This window comes from Morus notabilis, unplaced genomic scaffold (genome assembly GCF_000414095.1).
Source record: "Morus notabilis unplaced genomic scaffold, ASM41409v2 Scaffold191, whole genome shotgun sequence".
Taxonomy (NCBI): Eukaryota; Viridiplantae; Streptophyta; class Magnoliopsida; order Rosales; family Moraceae; genus Morus; species Morus notabilis.
The window spans coordinates 293387-311225 of NW_010366216.1; the positions used below are offsets into that span (position 1 = coordinate 293387).

Genomic DNA, 17839 nt, shown 5'->3' on the forward strand with positions numbered 1-17839 from the left:
CTATAATATGATACTTGAATCTTACCAACATCATTATGATCTTCATTACAATATTCTTTTTCACAAAATTAGTGCAAATGGTTGTGGAACATGAGAATTTTGAGGCACAAACTGAAATGGAATCTTAAATCTGTGAAAGGGAACAACAAAATTTTCTCTTCATAAAACTGCACAGAATAAACATCTGTGCTATCTGATTGTGTATCAGTAGTAACTAGCTAACAGCTTACAACGAATGAAGAGAACAACAAGAGATTATAGTAGTCAATAAATGATTTTGAGAAGCCTAGAAGCTACCTTGAGATATGGACAATATTTACACGACCAGAAGACGGCTATCAAAAACAACATGCTCCACACCTCATGCCTATTTCTGTCAATGTCAGTACCCAGTTGTACAACAATATCTCTAGAGGGAATTGAAGTATGAACAGCCAAATAAGGGCAATGAAATTGATGATGAAGTGAAAACCAGATATCAAACTTCAGCTGCAACAGCAATTACATACAAAATGCTTCTTTGGTCATTGGAATTTGGCCCATCTACTAAGTCTTCTAAAATGAATTCCACTCCCTGAAAAATAGCAAGACGTCAGGTTGTAAATAGCAAACCCAGTGATGTTTGTGTTTGTAAGAAATGGAAGCAATAATAAGATCCGTGTAACTGAGCAAGCCTAAATGCACCCAGTGAATTTTCGTTTTCAGGTTTCACCAGCCCATGTTGTATAGCTGTATGCGTGGAGAAATCCAGAATTTAAGAGACGTTTAAGGATAAGAATATACCTCTACTTGCATCTCAGTTGGACTTTTTGCCCGTAATAATACGTGAAATCTGAAGTCCCCTGCTAAATGCTTCATTAAATAAGATCCTGGTCTGCATTGCCTGAAATCCAGGTAACCATGAAAGCAATGCCATAGGAGCCATGACAATAATTCCAAACAGCATGTCATACAACCGAGCCACCGAAACCACCGTCTCCCACACCATCGTAGACTGCAAAAATGGTCTAAGAACTTGCGCTATTAATATGATGCCCCACCCTGTGGGGATGAACGCCAACATACTCGTGGCGATATCAAGAAATTTGAACTTAGTGAACTTCAGAAACAGAACCACCACAAGTACTAAAACCATAATGACAAGAAGCTGAACAAGCCGGTACTTTATATGCTCCCTTACACCATATTTGTCACGGGCAAATGATACGATCATATAAATTCCAACAGCCACAACCATGAATATCCAAGACAGCAAATAAACAACTATACTGGTGTTACTATCAGCAATGCCTAGCTGATACACAACACCATACTGGAAGAAGAAGAAACGAAGATCTAAGATAATCTCCAAAAGTTTTCCCCAAAGACCAGTTGTTCTCAGGTGATCTTGCTCTTCATACCACCATTTTTCCCAGCTCTGATCAGCGGTTGTAAACCCCCCGCCAGTATACCATAGCCAATTCATGAAATTTTCAAAGTCGTCTACTGTTTTCAGCCAATCAAATCCAGAAGGGTTGAACACGAAAGGAGCCAGTACCCAAGACACTACAAGGAACCAGCTGGAGATATTCAGGAGAATGTAAACAAAAGTATTGCGAGCCTTGGGGCTATGCGAGGCATACACGGTCAAAATAACCCCAAGCTCGATGGCCTTGACAAAATGGCTTCGAGCATAAAGTCGATAGTTCTCCGCGAAACTCCTGTGCTGCACCACAAAACCACGTCCAGTTGCCCGGTATTTTGCACCCCCGTGAAGAATAGTCCGGCCAAAGAAATGGGTGCGAGTTCCCATGGAAAATGTGTAGAAAAGCGATGCAAGCTGTGCCTGCATTGTCAGGAAATCCCAAACTGCTGGAAGGAAGCCATGTTCAAGGGAGTTCTCAACAATCATTGGGAGGGCAGTGAATAGACCGATCTGTATAATAAACTGCTGGTTCAAGACTGAGCCAAGGGCTTTATTGTTGCTGGAATTCTGACTAGCTACATTCTCGACCCCGCTAAGAGCAAGATAAAGGCGGCCCCACAAAAAAGTATACACAGTCAGTATCACCATCATTGTGTTGAAATAGAACCCTACAGTAGCGTAGAAAAATGAAAGCATTCGAAAGAAATCTAGTCTATGACCCAACCGGTACACATCTCTGCTCAAGACCTGCTCGCCGTTCCCACTTGCAACCTTAGCTTCAAACATTGAGATCTGATTCATCCCAACATCTCTCCCCTTGCCCACCTGTATATATTCATGGTGTGTCACATTGCCCCTTCGAAGGGTGCAATTGAAGCCGGCATATATATCCTCGCTGATATTGATTACTCTAGAAGCTTTGCTAATACCACCACGAGGCAAGAACCAGAATCTATCAAACACGTCTGGATGACCATAATGCATTCTCACCTTTAAAGGGTTTGCCAGAACACGCTGGCCCAAGGTCACAAAACTCATTTCCTGGGCAGACATGAACCACGCAAGTGAGGACACAGAACCTGTGAAGACGTTCTCACGGACACCCAAAATGGTTGGCTTTCTAAGACCATAATTGGCCTTAAATTCCTCCAACAAGTTCCGCATCTTGAGCGCCTCCTCAAAATAGTTGTCTTGGTTCATGTCAATGGTTTGGAGTGCATCACCCCGAGTGAAGATTAGAGCATGGTTCTGATTTTCTGGTTTGCCTTCACCAACCTTCAAGGGACCAGGCAACCTGATCCGATAAATCTCTACTTCCCTTCCCAGCTGCTGATCATACTTCACGAGAACAGAGTAATACTCAACTTCATCCCTACCCAAGTTAACCTGATCAACATAAGCAACTCGAAGAGCCTCGTTGGTTTTCATCAAGTATGAGATCTCCTCAGCCCGGGAATCTCTCTTTGCCTTGTGTTGGCCATACTGTTGGCATGTAACCACATATGTGAATTTCATTAGAGCCCTCCCATACTCATGCCCCTTAAACAAAAGACTTACACCAGTAACGGCTCTGCTGAGTTTCCGTGAAGGTGGCTGTAGACCATCCAAACCTCTATTTTGCTTTGATGAACCATGAGAGGCAATTTGATGCGACCCATCTCTTACGTCCATCTCAGACGCATCATCAAGAAAGGCAAGCATCTTAAGGGCCCTATAATAGTACATCATTCCTCTAACAGTGCGAGAAAGCGTCTGGCCTCTATACGATGCCCAGAGTCGGAGCTCTCTTGGCTTTGCATCCCATATATCATTGTCATCCTCCAGGCCCTCTCTGCGCATTCGCTCCATGAAGTTCTTCCACTCATCTTCATAAATCTTCTGCAGATAAAACAACGTGGAAACGCCGTCTTCATTGTCTGTCCGAAGCGCTTCTAGTTTGAATATTACATCCTCATCATAGTAAGGCGTCAGAATGCTGAAAGCCATCATTTTCTCAACAACCGGAGCGCGGGGCATGTTCATGAAAAGAGAATTGCTGAAGAAAGCAATGCGCCTTCTTGCTTCAATGTTACTTGGGACATTGTACATGGAGTCTCTGGAAGTGAGTATTGTATGGACGCGCCGTAGCTGCTTGTAGAAATCTGCATCATCAGCCGCAGGAAACTCAACAGCATTTTCAAACAGCAAACCTGCATCATTTTCCGTAGCGACACTAGCCAACCCTTCCCGCCTCAACTGTTCAATGGACCTCTTCACCTTTGGTAATTCTCGAACCGAAAGCTCATACAAGGCTTGCCACAAATTCACTGCCCTATTTATATCTCTCTTTGGTTGCAGCAACAGCTCAATAAGTGAAATCAACTTGGCATGAATTTTTTCAAGTGAAGACATCTTGTACTCCGCCGTGATCTTTCCTCTCTGAATGCAGTCATCTATCTCTTTGAAAAAATTCGTAATGATCAAGTACTCTTCACTGCCATACCTAACAACCTTGAATAGCAAAGCCTTGATGCTATCATAAGCTTCAATGACGGTGCAGCGCCGATATTCATTCTTGCATATCTTAAACCAAAGCGACCAGTCAGGCTCATCTGCCAGCTCCTTTGCCTGACTAAGAGCAAGCAATAACTCATTGCATAGCAGGAAAATAGGCCAACGAATAACTCTAATACCCCAATCATTCGGCGGCAATTCCAACAGCTCCTGTTCCCTATCACTAATTAAATCTTCTTCCCTAAAAGTTATCACAATCTCATTCCATATCAATGCAAACCTGGTGGCTTCAACTTGGCTCGACTCGATCTTTTTGTGGGCTTGGCCAAGTCCATATCTCAGCTTCAATCTATGGATGGCATCACGGAGCTTCTTCACCATTGACATGTCGGAACGCTGTACCTGCTCTTCAGGCATGAGATTGAATTGCATAGCACTAGCAAAGAACTGAAACCTGAGCCTAAGCTGTCCGATATTTCGAATCTCACCCAGATGGGAAAAAAGCCCAATTATCCCACCAGCCATGGAAGAGAATATGGCATACCATATTTGCAAATCCATCAGATAAATCAACACAACAGGAAGCCACAGCAACACAATCGCTATCTCGTTAGTAGTACCAAAGAACTCGTGCCAATTGTATCGGCCTTTAAGCTTCACAAGATCCTTTGTTGGGGCAACAAGAGGCTTGATTTGCAGGAAATAACTAAATGTAAACTTTGAAGCCAACACCATTATCCAGAAAACCGTGTACTTGATGTTATCAACAAGCCCTTCCCTCAAGCCACGCCCGACGAAAATCCGGGTATAGAACCACCATGTCAACCATGAAACTATCCTCCAATTCAACTCTTCAATCAAGTTTCTAATCCAAGGAACCACAAAGAGAACCAATGCAAGCAATTCTGGAGTTACAAAAACAAAAGCAACCTCAAGAAAAGTGATTATCCTCTTATTGGCTTCATCAGACCACCCCGAATCGGAATTCTTCTGAGTCCAAATCCTCCCGTAGAACACCGAAAACACAATAGTCCATGTCAAGGCAACCAAGCTTTTCAGCACCATCCTAACACCAAGCCACATTGTCTCCCTCGAAACCAAGCTGTACTGAGTCCCTGCGTCGAGCACCGATTGGAGAAGCCGGAGGCCGCTCCAGGTGATGAACACCGTGAGCAGCTCCACCTGCACGTCCCTGCTCTCCAATGCCTTCCATGGAAACTCCTTTTCCGGCCAAGCAACGATGATCATAGCCTGCAAAAACAGTAACAACATAGTCCAAAGCTTATCAAAATTCCTGAACACATTCCAAAACGATCTCTGCTCCACGAACCCGGTCTTCCCGACCCGCCTGTTCTTCGGGGTGGTGGCGAAGAAGTTGCTGGTAAAATCCAACGGCCATTTCAGCCTGGAGAAGCACCTCCGACTCCAGAAATACTCGTTAATATCGTCGTAGTTCCGCCACGCCGAGTGAGGCGCCTTGCCGTTCCGGCTGCTCTCGACCTCCATGCTAATCGTCTGGTAAATCGGCATCACCACGCTCTTCAGGAACGCGCACTCGCCGGAAATCGAAGGCAGGAAGGGCCTGCCCGTGTCCCGGTCGATGTACTGCTCGTCGAGGACGTAGTTGAGCTCCATCGCCATATGGTGGTAGATATAGCAAATACATTCAGGAACGAACCTCAGATTCCCGGCCTCGCCCCAAATTAGAAGGTAGAGCGCGACGTAGAGCAGCTCGCGCCGGACATCACCGCTGTCGCGGCGACTGGAGAGGCGGACATTGGACTTCCGGCCGAGGTAGGAGCACCAAAGAGTGTAGTTTTGGAGGATTTTGCGGCGGAATCGGCGGAGGACGGAGGGCTGGAGTTCGTCGGGGGTCGCCGGCGAGGGCTGGAGGCGCATTTGGGAGTTGGCGAGGTGGAGGACGAGATGCTCCCTCTGGTTGCGAACGTTGTCGTTTTGGAAGCCGAATAAGAGGCCGAGCCAGTCCAGGAGGTCGTAGCCATGCCTCCACTCCACGAACGGCGGCTTCCGGAGGTCGCCGACGGTCCGCAAAGCGGCGGAGGCAGCGCGTACCTCCGGGTACCGCAGCGACGGGTGGTCCGTCAGGAGGTCATGGATTGGGATTATATTGTACACATCTCCCATTGGCGGCTGCGGCGGCGGCGGCGCGTGCGGCACACTACTTCCCCCGCGCGTGGCCAGAGGACTTCGCCTCACGTTGTTGACGACTTTGTTGTTGTTCCTCATCATCATCTTCTTCTTCTTCGAATTCTTCTTCTTCTTCTTCGAATTCTTCTTGTTGTGGTTTTCTTTTACGGTGTCGTTTTGAGTTGCTTTCTCATTTCCATTTTCTGTCTGTTGCTTTGCTTTGCTTACTGGCTGCTGGTATTACTGCTGCAACTGTTATGTTGCTCAGAAACTGAAAGGGCGATGACTTGACGTGGAGAGTAAATTGTGGGCCCGTGGGCTTAGAGACTTGAGCACGCAAATTTGGAAAAATCTCTTTTATTTTTGGTTTTTTATTCTTTTAAAATGAACTTGTCTTGTTGAATCTAAATTCTGTTTTCCAGATAAATAATTGGCGTATCAGTTACGCTGCTACTATTAGGGCGGACACGATAATATAATTTAAAAATAATATAAATTTTATATGATAAAGTTAAAAAAAAAGAGATTTTGATTAAAATTAAGTTGATTTAAAATTAATATGAAAAATACGAGTCAATTTGAAGTTAGACTCACTTAACACAAACACGATATGAAACTCGTAAAAAATTAAAAAATATTTTTTCATTATATATTTTTTATTTTATTATGAACTTGTGATGTCATGATAGATATACTCAAAATCTTATATTATTATTTACTTAATTTTAATGGATGTTATTGTATTTTAGTATGTTATGAATTTTAAGTTATTTCTAATATATAAAAAACTAAATAAAAGTTTACAATTTTCGTGTCACGTGTCATTTTCGTGTCATATTAACCCATAAGGTGGTCGTGTCGTGTCGTGTTCGTGTTACAATTTTTAAAAAATTTCGTGTCACGAATCATGTTCGGGTTAACTGTAAATTTAAAAAAAATGATCAAAATACGACATGTGACACGAATTGTCACCCCTACCTATTAGTGATGTAAGAATGTTGGCGATGTTGGGCTACGCGCGTGCGGGATTCGTGCTGGTTTGGAGAGTGGTGGAGCCTAGGCAGTCTGAGGAATATCGCACAATTATAATGCAATATTTCTGATCTAATGTTATAATTAATGTGTTGATTACAAATTTAACATTTAAATATAAAAAAATACTATCTAATATAATATTATTTATTATAATAAATTTTTCATATACTTTATTTTGTGACAAATTTCTCACAAAACATAACATATAAGAAATTTAACGTTTAATTACTGTTAGATGAAATGTTTACCTTTTTATGTAATTATTGTAATTTTTACATTTTTTAATTATTTTAAAAAAAATTTACTTTTACAACTTTTAAAACTTAATAATTATAAAAAAAATAAATTTAACATTTTAAATAGCATTTTATATTGGAGTAAAAATGAGAATCACTTTTGTAATGTTAAATATACAATTAACATTAACATTTACTATCTAAATAAATATATAAAAAAACAATTATAACAAAAATGGTTTTCATCCTACTGGAATAGAATCTATCACTTATCAAAAGGTGGATTTCAAGTACTCATTATGCAAGATTGATTTTATGCGACGCGTCTTTTACTTTGTTGGCTTTGAACTATTGGTTTGGCTAGCCTTTATAAGTTTTGTTTATATCATAAAGGATTAAAGTGAGAAAAAAAAAAAGAGCTTTTAAGGCAGGACTTAAACTGAATATTTACGGTGAAAATCAATGAATTGGGAGATAAAAGATGGTTTTTGATCAATCATTCCATGTATGGATAAAGCAAAAGGTTTTCTTTTTTTATCTAAAGTGGGATAAGAGAACTTTGCTACAAACAACGATCCAAGTAAATAATTACGTCACCATGAAAATCTCTAAAAAATTATATGTTTACAAACACATATATATAAAGTTTAAGGAGTTCTTTAAAAAAAATATGTTTCGATACGTATTAGTAGGTCAAATTTTTTTAACTGTTAAATTTACATATTTTTTTTTATTTTTACGGAATTTTATGCAGATTTAATAGACAAAAAACTTAACCTACCGATATATTAGCGTACCGGAAAAAGTCCCTTAAAAATAATAATAAAAAGATAAATACCCTTTAAAATGTATAAATCTTAGATTTTTACTCATTACTCTTAATTAAATAACTGTATTAATTAATAGGGTATTAATAAATAGTAAATGATAAAAATTTTAGAATAATATATTTAAGTATGAGTTCGCCAGTTTTCTTGAGAAAAAAGAAAAAATTTAAAGAATTACGGCATGAGATTTTACCGTTTGTCTAAACGTCATTTTGGGCCCATTTAGAATGTATATTTAAACTCATAATTTTTAATTTTAATATTTAAAATTAAAATTTTTTTATGAGAGCTTTATAAATCATGATTTTGAGTTTGAACACCCTTTTACTGTTGCTCACATTCAAATGCCTTCAATACAATGCAATGCTCGAGTTATATATATGTATATGCCAAATGGACAATAAATTAACTGATATTGACGTTATACTGTAATATTCCAGTGCACTTTTATATTTAAAGTTTCTTTTTAAAAAAAGAAATTGTTATGCGGACCCGTAGACAATTTGCATGTGCCAAAAGCTGAAAAAGAGGCAAGGCATATAGCTACAAGACAAGTTTAGACGTGTCTCTATCACGAGTTCAATGCGTGCAATTTTGATAATCACGAGTTCAATGAGCGCAATTTTGATAATAGAATTAGATATAGAAGACGTTTGGTTGGAGGATTTAAATTATGTGATTCAAATTATTTTTAATTTATGTGAATTTTTTATGAGAGAAAATACTATAACGAACCACGAATCATGATTCGAATCAGAGAATGAATCCCTCTATCAAAGATCCTCATAATTTGACAAGAATGTTTTTTGGTGTTCTCTTTAAAAAAAAAAAATTGGTATTTTTTATTTATTAATTATTAAATTTAGATTATTTTTAATTTAATTTAATTTTTAATCAAATTTAATAAAAATTTAACACTGATAAGTAAAAAACACGAAAGAACACTTAAAAAAAGTATTGGCTAAAGAAAAAACAGTTTTGATGCCTTTTGGAATGTTTAACTTTGGCAGATAAATTAGATAATAGGTTTTTTTTTTGTATGGGATCCCTCTAAACTTTTTGTGTTTGATCAATTGGTCCTTAATCTAAAAATTTTTACAATCAACTCTTTAAACTTTAAAATTATTGCATTACTGGTCCTTTTGCTAAGGTCTGTTAAATTCTGAACAACTTTGGATGATTTTTTGCACGTGACTTGCATGTGATCTTTTAATGAGGGCATTGATGGTCTTTTTTCAAAAAGAAAAAATAATAATAAAATAAAAGGAAAAAAAATCCTTAGCCCCCAACCAGACCTTCTTCTTCACGCTCTCTCTTTGCTCATCTCTTGTCCTCTCAAATGCACCATAGCTCAGTGAAATACCAAAATCCAGAACAAAAACATCATACGTCTTCCTCTCAAATGCTTCATAAGATCCTCAAGACAATTCCTCATTATTGGAAGGTAAAATTGAAAAGGAAAAAAAAGCCCAAAAAATCTTTCCTCTTCTCGGCACAACCCATTCGTCCATCTAATTCGTATTCATACTTTCTCAATACAATTCCAAATTTCAAATTTTCAATCCATAAACCCCCAATCATATGTTTCTTTTCCTAAAATCCAACATTACGTGTCTGATTTGCTTGGGCTTGGGAGACTATAACCTATTAAATATAACTTTATTTTTGAACAAGTGCTGGAGAACTAGAGCACAACTAGCTTTATCTCTCTAATTGCAGCTGCCGGAGGAAATCACCATTCGCCACTGTTGAAATGTCATCTCCCTGCCCGCTGTCGCCGCCACCCAACCGAACGACCCGAAAAAAAACCCAGATCCACACCACCCCTTCACTAGGTTGTTGCCCACCTCGCATGTCTCAAAGAGAGAGAGGAAGAAAGGGAGAGGGAGATCGATCCATAGATCGGCGTCCTGTTTGTTGGTTCTCTCGTTGTCGGGGAAAAGTAATCCAATGATCCATCAAGAGCAGTAATTCCATTCGTCGGAGGACGATGAGCGAAGAGCCTTTGTGTTGCTGGAGTCAGAAGAGGATTCGAAACCATGGTCGATGCTAGACAAAATTCGATGACAACTCCTCTCTGCCGGCGGTAGAAGGTGGAAGGAGAAGGGGTGAGCAAAGAGAGAGAGAGAGAAAACGTGAAGAGAATGTCTGGTCGGATCTAGGTTTTTTTTTTAAAAAGATCGTCAATGCCCTCATTGAAAGATCACATGCAAGTCATGTGCAAAAAGACACCCAAATCTGTCTAAAATTTACCATACGTTAGCAAAAGGACCAGTAATGGAACGATTTAAAATACAGGTAGTTGATTGTAAAAATTTTTAATTTAAGGACCAATCCACCAAATATGAAAAGTTCAGGGGGTCTCATGTAAAAAAAGTCAAAATATTGAGAGGAGCTAGAGCGAATTGTTCGTACATTAATTAAAAAATGTAAAAATTAAAAAGACAGAGAGAATCTCTGTTATTGCACGTGCTTTGTTTAATCAAATCATTCTTTAATTAATTATTATTAGTGCGTTTCCACTTTCCACGGCGAATCCATTTATATTCCGTACCAGACACTAGGTAGCCAGGTCCAATGCATATTGTTTTTTCATAGACATAACATTATCAAAATAGTAATGTTGAGATATAACAGATTCAGAATATTTTACAGATGGTAAAAGATAAAATCATATAACAATAATTATGTAATTTTATTATTGTTAAAATATTTTGAACTAAAATTTGTTATGTTTCAATTTCATTCTCACGGACATGCTACGTAGATTTGTAGTATAATTTTTACCTGTCTGTTAAGCTAAAACGCAATGGTAAGGAAGGAAAATAACATGTTTAGTGGGAATAAACACAATTGGCAGGATTTTAAGAGGGGGAAATTTATAAATTTTACATCCTAATTACGGAAAATATCCTCATCTCCTTTTATCTCACAAAATTTTCTTGCAAGCCATCGACTTGCCACGAGCTCGTAGTGAGCAAAGCTCGGCCCACAAAATCACAGGTGGTCGTTGCGATAACGTTCATGAGAAATCGTCACGAGCAGTGCTCATAGTCACATCCAATCTTCATCGTAGTCCGGCAACATGCTTATCACATGTAGTAAATTAAAAACTAATAAATATTTTGTAAATTACTTTTTAAGTGAATTAATTGGTATTTAAAAAGATAATCAAACTGATAAATAATATATTTATGAGGTAAATATTGAATAAATATTAAGTAAATAATTTTTTAACAGGATTGCCACATGAACCATTTAGACGTGAAAGTTAATTAAAAAGGTATAATAGCAAAAAAAAATTTAAAATTAAAAAGTATAAGATTATAATTTTATCCCCTCAGAGAATTTTTTAAGGCCAAAAACTAAAATTAAATAAAATAAAAAAACGCTTGGTAAAATGAATGGGCAATGCGGTGACATGTACATGTTGTGACATGTTGCGACAAAGGATCTGTGCTGCAATTATTTGGGGTCCTCTTTTGCTACTGCCATTTTGTATGGCAAGTGTTGTGTGATTTACTCACATGTGACTTATTAATACTATCCGTTACATTCACATGATGAATTATATGACAAAAGAAGGGTCTCATTAAATTATGGAGCCTAACTGTTACCCTTATTGTCTTGTACAGGGATAACACGTTGATCGAATTTGAAATTTTAGAGGACGTTTAGTTGATAGATTCAGAATCATGATTCAGAACTATTCTTGATTTACGTGTGTTTTTTTGTGAGAGAAAATACTGTAACGAGCCACAAATCATGATTCGAACCATGTCACGAATTCTTAAACCAAACGGACCCTTAATTACAACTTCTTCTGTCATGACCACCGATCTCTCCATATAAAAAGTCACAATATTAGTAAGACGTCCTTGATGCAAAAATAACTGTCTTTTCTAAAAATGTTTTATCATCACGTAGGCACTGGTTCCACCACCCTAGTTTCTCTTATATAAAGTGGGTGCCAATTTTAGGGTTAAATTAAAGAAGTTAGAGAAAATACAGAGTTGTACATGTGTAATTTTCTTTTATAAACTTATTATTCATCATAGTACAAAAAACCCACGGCAGCTGAAAGTGGACGTAACCAACCCTCAAACACGTATTGAGTGTGAACCACTAGATATCTTATGTGTACTTATATGTTTAATTTTATTCCACAATTTTCATTTTTCTCGGTAATATAAAATTAGGCCGTCTAATTCTTAACATCGACATGACACTATCCTGAAGTAGACTGGCACAAGACTTGAGGTCCATCCAAAGAGGATGCTGCTGGAAAGAAAGCAGCAGAAACCGAGCCACCACCACTTGCAAGAAAAACACTCTGCCGGCCACAATTTGGGATGAGTAAGTAAGCAACCTTTAAGTTCGGCAACAGAGGAATGATCTCCTCCAAGGTATGGAAATAAATGAAAACAAGAACCATAGAGCCTGTTTGTTAATGGTTTGAAATTGTTTTCTCGCATTTCAGTAGGAAATGTTCTTAAGAATAACGTTCGGTAGCGTTTTCTAATAGAAAACGGAAACATTTCGCCATAGTAACTTGCCATATGCTATGGCCTCAACAAGCAAAGAAAGTCCATCACCAGTAATCCAGACACGAGCAATGGCCATCTTTGAAGTGATGAAACCGAAGCCTATCCCGAACAACGATTTCCCTGTTAGCGACACTTGATATGTACTTCATTGCTAAATGGCAATCCTCGCAGATTCGAAGATTCTTCACAATCCTGATGGTTGTTCCATGGCAGGTTTTCAGTAGACCAAATGTAACCGCAAGCTTCTCACTATGGTACCTAAGAGCATACTCCCTCTCTTCTTCTTCCAATTCATGCAACACCGAATCAGGTGTTGGTACATAACCCGCTTCCTTACACCGCCGCATCAGTTCATCCAGATACTGATAGATCTTATCTGTTTCAATGTGAGATTGATCACCCATGCTAAACAAATGTGTTTCTTGATCGACTTCTATTGTGCTGTAACCAACTTGTTTCTTCAACCGTCTCCTAATCATCTTGTTCCTAACCATTTCCACTCTATCCATCCGACCCGCCAAAGCATATATGTTGGAGAGCATCACATAATGGCTGGGATTATTCGGTTCAGCCGCTAAAAGATGCTCGGCAACTTCTACTCCAAGATCGAAATTCTTATGCATCTTGCAAGCCCCGAGCATGGCGGTCCAAACTGCTGGAGCTTGTTCACCGCGGTCGAGTTCTTTGGTGAATTTATAAGCCTCGTCAAGAAGCCCTGCTCGCCCCAACATATCGACCATGCAAACGTGGTGCTCCACTCCCGGAACCAGGCCGTACTCTTGGCTCATACTTGCATACTCCCCACGCCCCTCGTGAACTAGCCCCGAGTGAGCGCAGGCTGACAAAACTGCAACAAATGTCACATTGTTAGGACACGAACCATGAGCTTTCATTCGATGAAAAAGCTCCATTGCTTGACTGCCATAGCCATGCATTCCATAGGCAGAAATTACAGCCGTCCAAGTAACAACATTCCGCTCACTCATCGAATCGAAAACTTCCCGCGCTTTGCTCACGTTCCCACATCTTGCATACATATTGATCAACGAAGTGCCAAGAACTACAGTCAAATCTAATCCATTCCCAACAATGTAATCATGCACCCAACAGCCTAATCCCAAAGCCCCCAACTGAGAACAAGCCGACAACACACTAACAAATGTTGTCGAATCCGGTCGAACACCCCGTTCCCGCATTCGACAAAACACTTCGATTGCTTCTCTCGCGCACCCGTTCTGCTCGTATGCCGATATCATCGAATTCCACGCCACAACAGTTCTCTCAGACATTTCGTCGAACACCTTCCGCGCAACACCCAAATCACCGGATTTCGCGTAGAAATTAACGAGAGCGGCCTCCACAAACCGATCCGAGCCGTGCCCAGAAACCAACGCGTGCGAATGGACACATTTCCCGAGCCTCAATGACGAAAGATCGGCGCAAGCTTTGATCACAGAAGTGAAGGTGTAACTCGACGGCGAAACGCGGCTCTGAAGCATCCGGAGGTAAAAGACGACCGTGTCAATGGCGAAGCCCGAGGAGGACGAGGCTTTCACGAGAGAATTGAAGAGGAAAGCGTCAGGATTTCGGACGGAGTATAGAAGCCGGTGAGCGTAGCCGATTGAGCCGGCTTTGCACGCCAGCGTCAGGAGCTTGGTGAGGAGAGCTCGGCTGCGGTGTGAGCCAGAGACAACAATGTGCGCGTGGGCTTGCTGGAGCGGCCGAATGCGCGAGCCGGCTCGGAGAAGGGCTTCGTGAGCTGGAGAGTGAGCGAACGGCTCTGTAAATTGTCGTTTGGCTTCCATGAAACTTGAGAAGAAATTGAGTCCTTTTGTTAAAAACGTCGATACGACAACGTTTTGGGACTAGTTGAAAACCCAGCTTCGCAATTTCCCGCCGTCATATATACAAAGTAAAAGGGAAAAAAAATAAAGGAAAAAAAAAACTATGAATCAAAAATCGAAATCTTCGTCTTCTAGCTCTGACCATGACTCCGAGCCGTGGCTCGCTCCGGGCGTTCTCGCCGGATCCTCGGCAGCGGCGGCGGCGGCGGCTTATGCGGTGATATCGACGCGCCAATCATGGCGGTTTCGGAGGCAAGTGCTGGGAATCATACCAGCTCGTTTTGCTTCGTCTAGATTTCCAGGAAAACCTCTCGTTCCAATCCTTGGCAAGCCCATGATTCAGGTGATTCTTCAATTAACCTTGATACAATTCCTCGTTTATTTTACTGATTTAAATTTTTAATTGTTAAGAATCCATTTAATTAATAAATTTGTGTTATAATTCAGATCATAATTTATAATTTATTATAGTATTTTTTTTAAAAATACATATAAATTAAAAATAATTTTAAATCATAATTTTAAATCTATAAATTAAATATCCACTATAAAATTTTTTTAAAAGTATCATATATAATTTTTTTTATTACTTAAAAATTTTTAAAAAATATTATATTTTAACTTAAATTAAAAATTTAAATTTCTGAAATAAAATTATTTAAATCCGGGAAACAAAAAGACAGAGGGGAAAAGGGTTGGGAAATACCTTCCGTGGGGAATCATATTGCCGTGACAAAACGACATGATCATTGTCCTCATATGGACAAACGACATGTACTTTAACATGATATGGTCGTTTAAGGGATCCTTCATCCTTGTCGTTTTACCTTATCTATTACACGACATGCCTTTTCTTTCAAGGAGACATGCGTTTATAGCATGTAGTAACTTTTTTTTTTTGGCTTAACTAATGTCTCGAGCTTGTATAGTATGTGCTCAATGTATTATTATTATTTAGCACAACAAATAATATTGCATTGAAGAGTGTTTTTTACAAGCAAATGTTAAATTTAAAATTATCATGTCAATTATAGCATTGCATTGGAGAAGCTCACTAAAGGACATGCATAAAGTTATTTCAACACAACAGATTTGATTAGGTTTCACAATTTGACTTGGCTATCCGCTTGTGATTTTCAGAGAACATGGGAAAGAGCAAAACTTGCAGCCACACTAAACAAACTTGGTATGTCCAACAAGTCAGCTTTATGAAACATTTTGGCCACTTGGATTGGCCAAATTTCTGTGACTATTCTAACTTGTGGTATGGAAAGTAGATGGAGCACTAGGACTCAATAATCTAGATGACATAGTGAGCATATTAAGCATGCATCACTCTCTCTCTCTCTCTGTGTTATTTGAATCTTTACCATTGTGATTTTCCTCTTGCACTAGTTGTAGCTACAGATGATCAGAAAATAGCTGAATGTTGTTCAGCATTTGGAGCTGATGTGTTAATGACATCTGAATCTTGCAAAAACGGTAAAAATTCATGATTAGTTGGACCTTACATTCACAGTTCTAACTTTCTGCTATAACTTCAACTATCTAACAGGTTTGTTTCATTATTTTCTTTGAAGGAACTGAACGCTGCAATGAAGCACTCCAAAGGCTCCAGAGGAAATTTGACATTGTTGTCAACATACAAGGTGATGAGCCTCTAATAGAGCCTGAGATAATAGATGGGGTTGTTAAAGCCCTGCAGGCAAGTAGTTCTTCCTCGAATTTCGTTTCTTCATCCAGATATAATAAAGCTTTACCCCGTTTTTTCTGCTCATTTCGTTTCGGTTCTTCCCAAAGGAGCAACAGAAAAGCACGTCTTATGTCAGAATTTTCATGGCATTACAGGCAGCCCCTGATGCTGTATTTAGCACTGCAGTTACCTCCTTGAAACCTGAAGATGCACTCGACCCGAATCGAGTAAAATGTGTGGTCGACACTCGAGGCTACGCAATCTATTTCTCCAGGGGTTTGATCCCATATAACAAGTCAGTTTTCTCGCAAGTCTCACCATAGTTTACAACATAACATGAAACTCGTACATCTGGGTAGCTATTGCTAATAACTGTGAGATAAATTCTTGCAGGTCTGGCAAGGTCAATCTAAACTTTCCGTATTTGCTTCATCTTGGCATCCAGGTACTAACTCATGACCAACTACGTTATTTCACTTCTGTCTGTGTCAACTGTTGCCACTGATATTCGTGTTTGCTAGAGCTATGATGCAAAATTCTTGAGAAAATACCCGGAGCTTTCTTCCACTCCTTTACAAGAAGAAGAAGATTTGGAGCAGCTTAAAATCCTTGAGCATGGGTACAAGATGAAGGTACTATGTAAACATGTTTTGTACGTGGGTTGACCTGCTTTTATATCAATAGATTGAAAACTATTTTCCCCTATTGTTATCCAAGTAAATATGACATAAGGGCATCTCCAATCATTGCCAAATTTTTGTGCGAATGTCAAAAAATTTAGCATTATAATAATAATAAAGAAAAACCATCCCTCAAAGCAACGGTATACTTAATGTCAAATTTAATACATGCTATCTGCTAATTTTGACACCAGGTATAGCATAATGGAAAATTTTGGCATTTCTTGCTAATTGATTGGTGTATTACTTTTTCACTTAATGAGTAATGACTATAGTATTGTTTTCAATTATTTAAATTAAATATTCAAAATTTCCATTTATAAGTTTCTAAACTTAAAAGTTTATTACAAAAGTAGATGTAATATTTAAAGTAACATCGAATTGGAGTAAAGAATAGAACAACATATCAATTTTTATACTTTTTTGGTGTCAAATTTAACATTAGCAATCCTGAGAGTCAAAACTACTAATTCAATCACGACATTTCTTGACAACATAGTGGGCTCTTGACAACTTTCTGTTTGCACTTGTGTCTAAAACTATCTGCGCAGCATGTTTACTTGTTATCCCCCCATTTATCCATAATATCAATGACAAAAAGAGTTCCTCTATTTGCGTTATTGCACATGATATTCTGGTTCCTCTAAACCTTCTCTTCCTTGAGCAAATCTCAACCAGATAGTTTACAGTTGATACTTTTTCACATGTATCTCACAGGTGATCAAGGTTGATCATGAAGCTCATGGAGTTGATACTCCAGAAGATGTGGACAAGATAGAATCTTTGATGCGGCAAAAGAATTTATCTTAGTACAACTATCTGCGGTTCAATTATACCATCAAAGTTATGCTCAAGTTTATTCTTATAATGGTTTTTTTGCTCTTCCTTTCACTAAATTTAGAATCATCATAATTTGTTTTTCTCACTGAAA

At 38.9% G+C, this 17839-nt stretch overlaps 3 protein-coding genes and 1 non-coding gene across 4 annotated transcripts; 1 reads left to right on the forward strand and 3 right to left on the reverse strand.

Annotated features, from left to right (window-relative positions):
• On the reverse strand, positions 1-6411 carry LOC21397649 (callose synthase 11). Its single transcript, XM_024173361.1, has 2 exons — positions 784-6411; positions 1-574 (listed from the first exon to the last, which is right to left on the reverse strand). Exon 1 carries the CDS (start codon positions 6149-6151, stop codon positions 797-799), a length of 5355 nt encoding a protein of 1784 aa, XP_024029129.1. The 5' UTR covers positions 6152-6411; the 3' UTR covers positions 1-574; positions 784-796.
• LOC112093886 lies at positions 3064-3144 on the reverse strand. The gene has a single exon (XR_002903256.1). It is a non-coding gene; the product is annotated as a small nucleolar RNA J33 (small nucleolar RNA).
• A 5879-nt stretch (positions 6412-12290) lies between the features above and the next one.
• LOC21397651 (pentatricopeptide repeat-containing protein At2g33760) lies at positions 12291-14496 on the reverse strand. The gene has a single exon (XM_010109888.2). The coding sequence runs from the start codon at positions 14494-14496 to the stop codon at positions 12736-12738; it is 1761 nt and encodes a 586-aa protein (XP_010108190.1). The 3' UTR covers positions 12291-12735.
• Positions 14497-14636: 140 nt separating this feature from the next.
• On the forward strand, positions 14637-17759 carry LOC21397652 (3-deoxy-manno-octulosonate cytidylyltransferase, mitochondrial). Its single transcript, XM_024173358.1, has 8 exons — positions 14637-14878; positions 15676-15721; positions 15931-16017; positions 16116-16240; positions 16384-16523; positions 16622-16673; positions 16750-16860; positions 17626-17759. The coding sequence occupies exons 1-8, from the start codon at positions 14639-14641 to the stop codon at positions 17716-17718; spliced, it is 894 nt and encodes a 297-aa protein (XP_024029126.1). The 5' UTR covers positions 14637-14638; the 3' UTR covers positions 17719-17759.
• The last annotated feature ends 80 nt before the right edge of the window (positions 17760-17839 follow it).

What these genes read in the sequence shown, in the direction of transcription:
- LOC21397649 (XM_024173361.1), bottom strand. Translation starts at nt 6,151, where the DNA reads ATGATGATGAGGAACAACAACAAAGTCGTCAACAACGTGAGGCGAAGT.
- LOC21397651 (XM_010109888.2), bottom strand. Translation starts at nt 14,496, where the DNA reads ATGGAAGCCAAACGACAATTTACAGAGCCGTTCGCTCACTCTCCAGCT.
- LOC21397652 (XM_024173358.1), top strand. Translation starts at nt 14,639, where the DNA reads ATGAATCAAAAATCGAAATCTTCGTCTTCTAGCTCTGACCATGACTCC. An exon ending in GGTTTGATCCCATATAACAA is followed by an intron (nt 16,524 to 16,621) that starts GTCAGTTTTCTC and finishes AAATTCTTGCAG; the next exon opens with GTCTGGCAAGGTCAATCTAA. An exon ending in TGCTTCATCTTGGCATCCAG is followed by an intron (nt 16,674 to 16,749) that starts GTACTAACTCAT and finishes CGTGTTTGCTAG; the next exon opens with AGCTATGATGCAAAATTCTT.